The 12,329-nt window shown below is 48.0% G+C and overlaps 1 protein-coding gene across 2 annotated transcripts in view; it reads right to left on the bottom strand.

The window, feature by feature from the left end:
• LOC144509290 (chloride intracellular channel protein 4) overlaps positions 1-12,329 on the bottom strand; it is a 145,816-nt gene that overhangs the window by 44,620 nt on the left and 88,867 nt on the right. For both annotated transcript variants that reach the window (XR_013500437.1, XM_078237925.1), the window contains exon 3: positions 8,466-8,591. Coding sequence is in view for 1 of the 2 variants with exons in the window: in XM_078237925.1 (XP_078094051.1) it covers positions 8,466-8,591 (126 nt within the window). In the remaining variant the exon portion in view is untranslated. The remainder of the gene's footprint in view (positions 1-8,465; positions 8,592-12,329) is intronic.

Genomic DNA, 12,329 nt, shown 5'->3' with positions numbered 1-12,329 from the left:
CCAGGTCTCTAATGGAGACAGTGTCCTCTCGCCCGTCAGGATATGCCACATAGGCATACTGAGGGTTGGCGTGGAGGAGTTGGACCGGTTCGACCAAGGGGTCGGACTTGCGAGCCCTCACATGGCGCCGCAGAAGGACGGGTCCTGGGTACGTCAACCAGGCTGGCAATGAGGTCCCCGAGGACGACTTCCGAGGGAATGAGAACATCCTCTCGTGGGGAGTAGCATTGGTTGCCGTACACAGGAGGGAGCGGATAGAATGGAGCGCATTTGGAAGGACCTCCTGCCACCGGGAGACTGGAAGGCCCTTGGATTTCAGTGCCAGTAGGACAGCCTTCCAGACTGCAGCATTCTCCCTTTCCACCTGTCCGTTACCCCTAGGGTTGTAGCTCGTGGTTCTACTAGAGGCAATCCCGAATGAGAGCAGGAATTGCCTCAAGTCGTTGCTCATGAACGACGAGCCCCTGTCGCTATGAATATAGCAGGGGTACCCGAACAGGGTAAAAAGCTCACTGAATGCCTTGATGACGGTGGCAGTCGACGTGTCCGCACAGGGGAAAACAAACGGAAACCGGGAAAATTCGTCTATTATGTTAAGAAAATAGACATTCCGATCCGTTGAGGGAAGGGGGCCCTTAAAATCTACACTCAGCCTCTCAAAAGGGCGAGTGGCCTTGACCAAATGTGCCCGGTCTGGTCGATAAAAGTGTGGTTTGCATTCTGCGCAAATCCGACAACTTCTAGTAACTGACCTGACCTCCTCCACCGAGTAGGGTAGGTTGCGGGCTTTTATGAAGTGGTAGAGTCTGGTGACTCCAGGATGACACAGATCATTGTGGAGAGCCTTCAAGCGGTCCTCCTGCATGATGGCGCATGTTCCGCGCGAGAGGGCATCCGAGGGCTCATTGAGCTTCCCTGGACGATACATAATATCGTAATTATAGGTGGAGAGCTCAATTCTCCACCGCAAGATCTTATCGTTCTTGATCTTGCCCCTCTGCGTGTTACTAAACATAAACGCCACGGATCGTTGATCCGTGATCAGGGTGAACCGCTTACCTGCCAGGTAATGGCGCCAGTGTCTGACTGCCTCCACAATGGCCTGAGCCTCCTTCTCCACCGCTGAGTGCCGAATTTCGGGGCCTTGAAGGGTGCGGGAAAAAAACGCGACGGGCCTGCCTGCCTGGTTTAGTGTGGCGGCTAGGGCGAAATCAGATGCATCACTCTCCACCTGGAAGGGGATGGATTCATCCACCGCGTGCATCGTGGCTTTCGAAATGTCGCTTTTCAAAACCTTGAAGGCCAATTGGGCCTCCGGCGTAAGTGGGAAGGTCGTGGACTTAATGAGCGGACGAGCTTTGTCCGCATAGTTGGGGACCCACTGTGCATAGTACGAAAAGAACCCGAGGCATCTCCTGAGTGCTTTCGTGCTAGCGGGCAAGGGAAGTTCAGTGAGTGGTCGCATACGGTCTGGATCAGGGCCAATGACCCCGTTTTCCACCACGTATCCGAGGATGGCTAACTTACGCGTACGGAATACGCACTTCTCCCTGTTATAGGTCAGATTCAGGCGAGATGCAGTGCGCAGAAAGTGTTGGAGATTCGTGTCATGGTCCTGCTGGTCATGGCCGCAGATGGTGACGTTATCCAGGTACGGGAAGGTAGCCCGCAACCCGTTCTGGTCCACCATTCGGTCCATAGCACGCTGGAAGACCGAGACCCCATTGGTGACACCAAATGGAACCCTGAGGAATTGGTATAGACGACCATCCGCCTCAAAGGCCGTATATTGTCGGTCCTCTGGGCGGATGGGGAGTTGATGGTAGGCGGACTTAAGGTCTATGGTAGAAAACACTCGGTACTGCGCAATCTGATTGACCATATCAGAAATGCGCGGGAGAGGATACGCATCCAGCTGCGTGTATCTATTAATGGTCTGACTATAGTCGATGACCATCCGAGGTTTGTTCCCGCTTTTGACTACCACGACCTGCGCTCTCCACGGACTAGCACTGGCCTGTATGATCCCTTCCTTGAGGAGCCGCTGAACCTCAGATCTAATAAAGATCCGGTCCTCAGCGCTGTAACGCCTACTTTTAGTAGCGATGGGCTTGCAGCCAGGTACCAGATTTTTAAAAAGGGATGGTGTCGTGATCTTCAGGGTGGATAGATTGCACGCGGGGCGTTTTGGGCAATTTAGAGGCTGCGGCTGGTTCCCTACGGCCAGTGAAGGGAGTGGCCCACCGTACTGTAGGATCACACTCTTCATGTGGACCATAAAATTTAGTCCGAGGAGAATTGGCGCGCAAAGGTGAGGTAACACAAGGAGCCTGTATTGCTCGTAGACTGTGCCCTGTACCTCAAGAGTTACCATACATCGTCCTTGGATCGGTACAGACGGGACTGTGATGCCATGGAAATGGTCTGCTTGGCAGGGAGAACCCGGAGTCCACACCTTTTAGCAGTTTCAGGGTGTATGAAACTTTCGGTGCTCCCACTGTCAAACAGACAATTTACAGTTCTGCCACTAACCTTTACCTCCATCATAGAATGTTCCAGTCTGAAATGCCTGGTCTGATCCAGAGAGATCGACGCCACCGTTGGCCCCTGGGCGTCACTGCATGCTGCCGATGTGGATGCTGAGGACCCCTGCTGGTCGCTCCTAGTCGTCGTGGACCATGATGGCCGCCCCCATGAATCGCACATGGGCGAGGGCGCCAAGCGCAGCGACTCCTGGTGGTCTTCCTCCTCCTCTGTTTGCCACGATGGCGCCGTCCTGAGGTCGCACGTGGTCGGACCTCGTGGGTACTGCAGCGCCGAAGGAGATGGTCTCCGTTCTGGAGGGTTACAAGCTGCACTGCCGTTTTTAGGTTTGGACCTGCAGACTTTGCTGTAGTGGCCTTTTTTACCGCACTGGCTGCAGATTGCCGTTCTTGCCGGACACTGCTGCCGTGGATGCTTAGCCCCACCGCAAAAATAGCATCGCTGGCCCCCTGGAGCTGCCGCCGTCGTCGAATCGATCTGGGAGCGCGGGTTCGCGGGGCGAGGAGGGAGCAGAGCTTGCTCCAACCACGTTGACTGCACGTGGTCTTCGGGGTAAAGCGCCAAGCTCTTCGACGCCGCCTCCAACCTCACGGCCATCCCCATTGCCTGGGTCAAGTTGAGTTTCCCCTTTTCTAGTAATTTAAGTCTGATATACGAGGACCCTACCCCTGCTACGAACGCGTCTCGGGCGAGGTCGTGCATGTACTGCTCGGCGGAGACGTCCTTACAGTCACAAGCCCTGGCAAGCTGCAGGAGTTCATTGGCGTAGTCTTCTATGGTCTCGCCCGACTGCCGACGTCGTGTAGCGAGGAGATAACGAGCGTGAATCTCGTTGGGTGGCGTAATGTACCTATTCTTTAGGAGCTCGACGGCACCCTGGTAAGTGGAAGCTGCACGAATGGCTAGGTAAATCGTGTCGCTTACCCTTGCGTGGAGGACCTGGAGTCTATCACTGTCCGTAGTGATAGCTACCGAGGCTGCCAGGTAGTCCTCGAAGCACTTCCACCAATGTTCGAACGTGTTAGCTGCACCGACCGCACGTGGGTCCAGTGTCAGACGATCCGGTTTTAGGATCTGCTCCATATTCTCAGTTAATGTATTAAATTGATGCACCTCAATGAGCACCCGGAAACAAGGCTTTAGTACTGAAGGCTTTAATACATTAACAATGAAACTACTAACACAAATTCACCCGTTCAGACTGAAGGGGTCCTGCCGGAGCAGGGGGTCTTATACCCTGCCACCAGAGGCGGGACCCCACTGGAGTGTGCCATGATAACACTTAGGACAGGTAAACACCCTATCCCAACAACATAGTACAACCCCCATAACAACAACACCCTAGCCCAACAGTAACACAATAACAACCCCAGTGGTGAACCAACGATGGTTCACCACAGCCCCCCTCCCCCCCAGATGGAGGGCACTGCCCAGGCATGTCCCTCTCCCCCCAGGAACCTTGTTACACCCCGTGCGGGGAGAGTGAGGGAAATTGGAAAATTAGTTCTTGCCAGTGAGATTCTCGTTTTCCGAGTCTTATGATATCTTGTGCCCACATCGTTGCTTATGTTCATAGAACATAGAACAGTACAGCACAGAACAGGCCCTTCGGCCCACGATGTTGTGCCGAGCTTTATCTGAAACCAAGATCAAGCTATCCCACTCCCTATCATCCTGGTGTGCTCCATGTGCCTATCCAATAACCGCTTAAATGTTCCTAAAGTGTCTGACTCCACTATCACTGCAGGCAGTCCATTCCACACCCCAACCACTCTCTGCATAAAGAACCTACCTCTGATATCCTTCCTGTATCTCCCACCACGAACCCTATAGTTATGCCCCCTTGTAATAGCTCCATGCACCCGAGGAAATAGTCTTTGAACGTTCACTCTATCTATCCCCTTCATCATTTTATAAACCTCTATTAAGTCTCCCCTCAGCCTCCTCCGTTCCAGAGAGAACAGCCCTAGCTCCCTCAACCTTTCCTCATAAGACCTACCCTCCAAACCAGGCAGCATCCTGGTAAATCTCCTCTGCACTCTTTCCAGCGCTTCCACATCCTTCTTATAGTGAGGTGACCAGAACTGCACACAATATTCCAAATGTGGTCTCACCAGGGTCCTGTACAGTTGCAGCATAACCCCACGGCTCTTAAACTCCAACCCCCTGTTAATAAAAGCTAACACACTATAGGCCTTCTTCACAGCTCTATCCACTTGAGTGGCAACCTTTAGAGATCTGTGGATATGAACCCCAAGATCTCTCTGTTCCTCCACAGTCTTCAGAACCCTACCTTTGACCCCGTAATCCACATTTAAATTAGTCATGGTGAACATGGGTGCAAAAAATGCACCTCCCTTTTTTGAGCCTCGAGTGGTGTTAACCATTGGGGGGTGGGGAGGGGGGGGGGGTGAATTCAGTCCTGGGCCCACTAATGAAAAGAGAAATCACAATTTCCATATTGTAATCAGCTCCCGCGCTGATTTCCGGTGTTGAGCTAATTACGCTGGAAATCTCAGTATGGGAGACTCGCAGAGGCCGAGGCGCCCAGTGGGAAGCCCGCGATACAACCCTCGCTGATGTCTCCCAGCCCGCTGCACTACTCGAGCAGGCTGGAGAATCGCCCCCAACATGTCTGTTATCCAGTGGAACTCAATCTAATCAGATTCCTACATCATTTATGGTTGTAAATATTCTTCAGGCTTTGAAATAGCCAGGGAGCCTCCCAGTCTCTGTGGCGTAATGCTACTGAAAGCTCAGAAGGACTGGGGAGAAATGACTCCCTTCTGAGCAATTTCTCCCATCATCTTGATGACATCTGACCTTTCTATGCTCCTCGCTGCCGAAAGCAGAAACATTCATCACGCTGAAATTGTGTTTCCTGGAATTGCCAGAGTTTCCCCACAGTTCATCAAGAACTGAGGAACCGGCTTAAAGTTAGGGTAAAGGAGGAGAATTTTAAACAGATCACAAGTACCGATATCACATGATCTGTGTGAAGCGGTCACAACCTAAACGGTGTCAATCAGATTCACCCCATCAGGTATAAAATTAGCATTGCGTTACAAAAGGTAAATATGATATTTTCAGAGCCGTGGTTGGGTTCTAGCCAAAGCAAGTTCTTCCATCAATCTAACCAATACATCTTTTGGAAATGAAGGGGCAATTTTAGCATGGTCAATCCATCCAACTGGCACATCTTTGTCCAGTGCGAGAAAACTGGAGCAGCCAAAGATACGGGGAGAAGGTGCAGACTCCACACCGTCACCCAAGGCCCGAATTGAACCCGGGTCCCTGGTGCTGTGAAGCAGCAGTGCCACTGTGCCACAATGAAGGTGTAGACCAAGAGTTTAGTAACAAAAAAATTGCAGGGGTGAGGCAAAGGTTTAAAAATTAGTTTCAGCATCAGAGCAGATGCGTGGGGAAGTGGAGTTTGGAAGTGAGCAGTATGCCAAGGTTCCATAGCTCCCAATTAAAGCTAAGGTGGCAGATGTGAAAACTGGTGGAGTCGTGTTAATTATATATTAATTGTACGTAGGTGGCGGGCATTAACTCTGGATTCACTTGTGCTCCTATCAATCGGAAAGGTTGGTTCAAAATCAGAAGGGGTGGTGTTTGAGTGGCTCAGTTAGTAGAGATCTCGGACAGGATTCCCTCCCCCCCCTCCTACCACCATCCCCTAAGCTCTCCTCCCCGCGGCCTGTTAGCCAGCAGCAGGATCTTTCAGAAAATTTTGGCCCTTGTCCCTGAGTTGAAGGTCCTGGGTTCAAGTCCCACTCCAAGACATGTTGTCCATGGGATAAGTGTTCGTGTGTTTCAGTAGTGGCCATTTCAAATGGGGCATTTGATTAATAATGGGTTTACAAAAAGTAATAAATAGGAACAGAGTAAAACTGTGGTGGTTGGGTTAGAAGGTGTATGTTTGTAATGTATGTTTTTTTTTTAATTCATTCATGGGACATGGGCGTTGCTGACTGGCCAGCATTTATTGCCCATCCCCAGTTGCCCTTGAGAAGGTGGTTGTGAGCTGCCTTCTTGAATCGCTGCAGTCCACGTGCTGTGGGTTGACCCACAATGCCGTTAAGGAGGGAATTCCAGGATTTTGACCCAGTGACTGAGAAGGAATGGTGATATATTCCCAAGTAAGAGTTTTAACAACACCAGGTTAAAGTCCAACAGGTTTATTTGGTAGCAAATACCATTAGATTTTGGAGCGCTGCTCCTTCGTCAGATGGAGTGGAAATCAGCTCTCTGCCTGAAGGAGCAGAGAAGGAGAGCAGATTTCCACTCCATCTGATGAAGGAGCAGTGCTCCGAAAGCTAATGGTATTTGCGACCAAATAAACCTGTTGGACTTTAACCTGGTGTTGTTAAAACTCTTCCTGTGTTCACCCCAGTCCAACGCTGGCATCTCCACATCATGATATATTTCCAAGTCAGGATGGTGAGTGGCTTAGAGTGGAACTTACAGGTGGTGGTGTTCCCATGTATCTTCTGCCCTTGTCCTTCTAGATGGACGTGGTCGTGGGTTTGGAAGGTGCTATCTAAGGATCTTTGGTGAATTGCTGCACTGCATCTTGTAGATAGAACATACTGCTGCTACTGAGCGTGGGTGGTGGAGGGAGTGGATGTTTGTGAATGTGGTGCTACTCAAGCGGGCTGCTTTGTCCTGGATGGTGTCAAGGTTCTTGAGTGTTGTTGGAGCTGCACCCATCCAGGCAAGTGGGGAGTATTCCATCACACTCCTGACTTGTGCCTTGTAGATGGTGGGCAGGGTTTGTGAACCTTAGCTCCAGTTCTATCCTTGACCACTGGGCTCTACAAGGTCAGGGAAAGCAGGTAGATGATGAATAGTTGAGAATCCGGGATGGACCTCTCAGGTATGCCCAAGGGGATTGCACAGGCAGAGAAGGAGCATCAGAGAGATTATTTTTGAATGCAAGTTTTAATTAAAAATGTGGATTTAAATTGCATCATGTCACATCTCTTAAAAAATCTCAAAGCATTTCACATCCAATGTATGACTTGAAGTGCAGTGGCTGGAGTTAAACAGGTAAATGCAACAGCCACTTTGCTGCCTGTTGGATCTTGCTGTGCAATGTGATAAATGGCCAGTCATTCTGCTGTGATGGTGTTGTCTATGGGATAGATATTGAACAGAACCAGGATAACTTGCTGTTCTACTTTAATGTTGGATCTTTATTGTCCACCTTAACTAACAGAGCAGGCAACTGACCATCTAACCTGAGGGACGGCAGTTTTAACAGAGCTGCACCAACTCAAAAATGTGGTTGTGGGTTTGGAAGGTGCTATCTAAGGATCTTTGATGAATTGCTGCAGTGCATCTTGTAGATAGTACACACTGCTGCTACTGAGCGTGGGTGGTGGAGGGAGTGGATGTTTGTGAATGTAGTGCTAATCAAGTGGGCTGCTTTGTCCTGGATGGTGTCAAGGTTCTTGAGTGTTGTTGGAGCTGCACCCATCCAGGCAAGTTGGGAGTATTCCATCACACTCCTCACTTGTGACCTACCACATGTATCCAAGTGCAGGAGTGGGGCTTGCATCTCATGGCTTCATTTAGCTTTGGGAGATGAGCATAAAAATACTCTCCTTTATAAGCAGTCAATATTAACATACCTTTTACAGATCCGATAACATTTTGGGTCAATTTGGTAAAAGTGGTTCGGAGGGGGCATTGCAAAAGCTTGATCTGTTATTCATTTATAAAACTGTCTGCTTGCATTACGAAAGTTTTGAACCCATATCAACATGTTTTGTTTTCTTGTAGTGCAATTGGTGACGGTGGGGCTTGAGCTAAAAGACCACTTTACGTTTTCAGCGCTATGTCCATGAATCTGGTTTGACACTGCCGTCATCCTGTGGATATCCGGGAAATTTGCGTCCCTTCTCCAAGCCACTTACCTGGGCGGAGCCAGGATATCCTCAAGGAATTCCTCAATCTTATTGACATCGGTTTTCACCTCTCCGTTGAAGGTTATGAATGGGGGATGTGTTCCCGGAGCCAGATTTTGCAGGTCAGCGGGTTTCCTGTTGAGTTAGAAAGACAGAGAATCAGTTACCATCAGCAAAATAACTGGACAGCCACAATACGTCATGAAATCCATTGAGAGGGAACAGAATGCTCGCATAGTGGGCAATGTGGCAATCTGTGTTAGTGTCTCACAAACAGACTAGGCAAGGCCCTGGATCCTTTATGTTGCATTCCATTGATGCCCTGAGCTCTGGCGCATGACCCATTACTTGACACCTGCCTGCAACACTGGCCAGCTTCCTCCGCCAGCCACCATCTGTTCCTGACACTGAGCAACATCCAACAAAAGAAAAGATGGAGATACTCTACCTTGATACTGCAGTGTGACAGGGCTGTCACTGTAGAATGATTCTACTCCAATTTTTCAAAGATATTTGGGGTGGCGCACAGTGGCTGGCACTGCTGCCTCACATCGCCAGGGACCTGGGTTCAATTACAACCTCAGGCGATTGTGTGGAGTTTTCATATTCTTACCATGTCTGCGTGGGTTTCCTCCGGTTTCCTCCCACACTCCAAAATGTGCAGGTTAGGTGCATTGGCCATGCTAAATTGCCTCTTAGTGTCAGGGGGACTAACAAAGTAAATACGTGCGGTTGTGGGGATGGGGCCTGTGTGGGATTGTTGTTGATGCAGGCTCAAATGGGCCAAATGGCCTCCTTCTGCACTGTAGGGATTCTATGATTCTTCTACGATCTCTGGGGTTAGATGGGGGCAGAGCGAGAAAAGGGGGTAATTAGCAAAGAGTCACAAGGAGCCTGCAAGTTTCTAGTTGCTGTTTCTTTAGGACTACTTTGCACAATGCAAAAGCAGTACTAAAGAGGCCTGTGTACATCCTATAGATGGTGGGTAATACTAAAAACATCACTCATGTGGCAGAATGCAAAATATAGGACCTTGTAATTTGGAAGGTCTCAGTGCTGCCAGATATCCATGCAGAAAGTAAAGGTGGATATTTGCGGAAAAGAGTATGATTTCAGTAATGTACTGAAAAAAGGAACTCAAAAGAAACAAAAAACAATTTTCCTGTTTAATTGTAATCAGCAGACTTCACATTACAGAAGAACAAATAATTATTTTCAAGTAGTTGTAAAATATTCCATTTGTTTTAATTGTTAGTTTTTCCCTGTGAATTTTAATTTGCATTGTTAAATTGATTTGCCTCCGTTCTCCGATAATACGACTGTACAAAGGACAAGCGACACATGGTGAAAGGCATTGGGACACCCCCATGTTTAAAAAGGGAAGTAATGCATTCTTCAAAGAAAGCATGCCAAGAGTCAGCTTGAAGACATTGGTCAAGAGTTGCAGGTCCATGAAAAGAATCTAGAGATGGTCTCAGAAGGGTTATTGTTTAAAAAGGACCCAGTGAAAGATGGGTGGAAGTTGAATCAGAATTGCGGTAAGACACAATAGCAGCGATCTTTCTTTCAATGTGTCTTATGGGGCATCCAGAGTTTGTGGCATTCTGGGATGAACTGCTCGTGAGTGGATGAATCACTGAATTTTCCTGGTCTGGGCGCCATCTCAGCCCAGATCTACATCACCAGAGCTTTCAATAGCGATGCAGAGTAGAAATATAAATGCAGCTCAAGGCCTCTTCTTGAACACCAGTATGGAGCTGTGCTGCCTGTTTCCGTCAAGCCTATCAAAACTGCAGCATCTGCTTCTTCCAATGCCTCAATGGGCTGGATTTTATGGGGCGTGCGTTCTCTCCTGCTTGCCCCAAAAAAACAATTAAAATTGAATCCAATTCATGGTCCCCACAAGAGAGACAGACAAGATCTAAGCTGGCAAGAAAAGGCATTGCACCCCATCTTGGGCTCGATCCGACACATTTGATCTTAGCACAAAAAGGCCTTAACCTAGCTGCCCTCCATATATCAGTAGCTTGCAACACTCGCCATTTTAGACTTACTCTTGAGCTCCGATAATGCCTTTGCAAACGAACATCAGCAGACTTAATAAGTCAGTGGAGGAGTTACTGGAAAGTTGCCTGTTCACAAATATATATTTATAGTTCAACAAATAGCTTACCCAGAAGGAGCAGTGGAATTAAGTGAAAGGATCAGCCCTAATTTGCAATTGAAATTCATTGATTTAGAAATCTGACAAGTTACAGACTTTAATCAGGGCCCTAGCCTCCAGCCCTCCAAATCTAACTTGACATGTCTGCCTGGGAGTTGAAAATTGATATTTTATCCGTGCAGGTGTACTTAAAATCTGACAATGGATCTTTTATTGCTTAGCACCAGGTTCAGACAGTGGTTTCCTAATGACCAAATGCTTGTTGTTAGCTCTGTACAAGCGGTTTGTGCGTACTGCAATGTAATTAATAATTAGTCTGTGATGGCACTAATTAGGAAACTCCTACCCTGTTCAAAGTGCATTTTAAATGTTGATCAGCCTTTATTTTCAGCATGAAAATGACTTTTTTTAAAAAAAAAGACAGCAAAAATAATTCCAAAACAGCATCTGAGATCACAGAAGGATCACAGAGAAAAAAGGTCAACAGGGAAATTAAAGACAACATGCAGCTAGAAAACATTCAGGAAGATTAAGCAAAGACAAAAGAAAAGACAAAGACAAAGAAACAAGTGGCATCACAGTTAGTTGAAAGATAAGTTCTAACATGTATTGAAAATTCATTTTTAAAAATTAAATAACTCTACAGCAGCCAGTAAAGAAAGCAAATGGTATGTTGGCCTTCATAGCGAGAGGATTTGAGTATAGGAATAGTTTTACTGCAATTGTATTGGGCGTTGATAAGGCCACACCTGGAGTGTTGTGTGCAGTTTTGGTGTCCCTATCTGAGGAAAGATGTCTTTGCTATAGAGGGAGTACAGCGAAGGTTTACCAGGCTGATTCCTAGGATGGCAGGTCTGTCATATGGAGGAGACTAAAGCGGTTAGGATTATATTCACTGGAGTTCAGAAGAGTGAGAGGGGATCTCAGAAACTTATAAAATTCTAACAGGGTTAAACATTCAGGAAGAATGTTCCCAACGGTGGGGGAGTCCAGAACTAGGGGTCATAGTTTGAGGATAAGGGGTAAACCTTTTAGAAAAGGAGTTGAGGAGAAATTTCTTCACCCAGAGGGTGGAGAATGTGTGGAATTAAGAAGAAATTAGATATTGCTCTTGGGACTAAAGGAATCAGGATATTGAATTTGATGATCAGCCACGATCACAATGAATGGCGGAGCAGGCTCAAAGGGTCGAATGGCCTACTCATGCTTCTAGTTTCTATCAGAAGACAGCAGCTGGTTTTTGGCAGTTTGTGAGGGAAAATTAAAGGGAATACTCACTAATGGGTGGAGACTATACGATTAGTCCTGTTCCCACAAATTTTTATCATGCACTACTTTTTGGAGACATTACTGAGCAACTTTGTGATGCAGGATCCTGTGCTCTACGGGCTGTTCCGAGGGACGCACACCGAGTCAAACATCAGCTGTGGCTGGACGATCATCAACTCGGTGAAAGACGCCCTTTGGTCTGCCTGAAACTTGTTGGTTTTCCAGTACAAAGAGTTGTCCCTGACCGAGTGCTGCAGACTGGCACATTCCAAAGCCCAGGACCACGTGCTGAGGGATGCACTAAAGCTTCATAGAAATCATAGAAACCCTACAGTGCAGAAGGAGGCCATTCGGCCCATCGAGTCTGCACCGACCACAATCCCACCCAGGCCCAACCCCCACATATTTATCCACTAATCCCTCTAATCTACGCATCTCGG

Source organism: Mustelus asterias, chromosome 21, assembly GCF_964213995.1.
Source record: "Mustelus asterias chromosome 21, sMusAst1.hap1.1, whole genome shotgun sequence".
NCBI classification, from domain to species: Eukaryota; Metazoa; Chordata; class Chondrichthyes; order Carcharhiniformes; family Triakidae; genus Mustelus; species Mustelus asterias.
The sequence above is the reverse complement of the archived record's forward strand: the minus strand, read 5'-3'. Positions and strand labels throughout refer to the sequence as shown.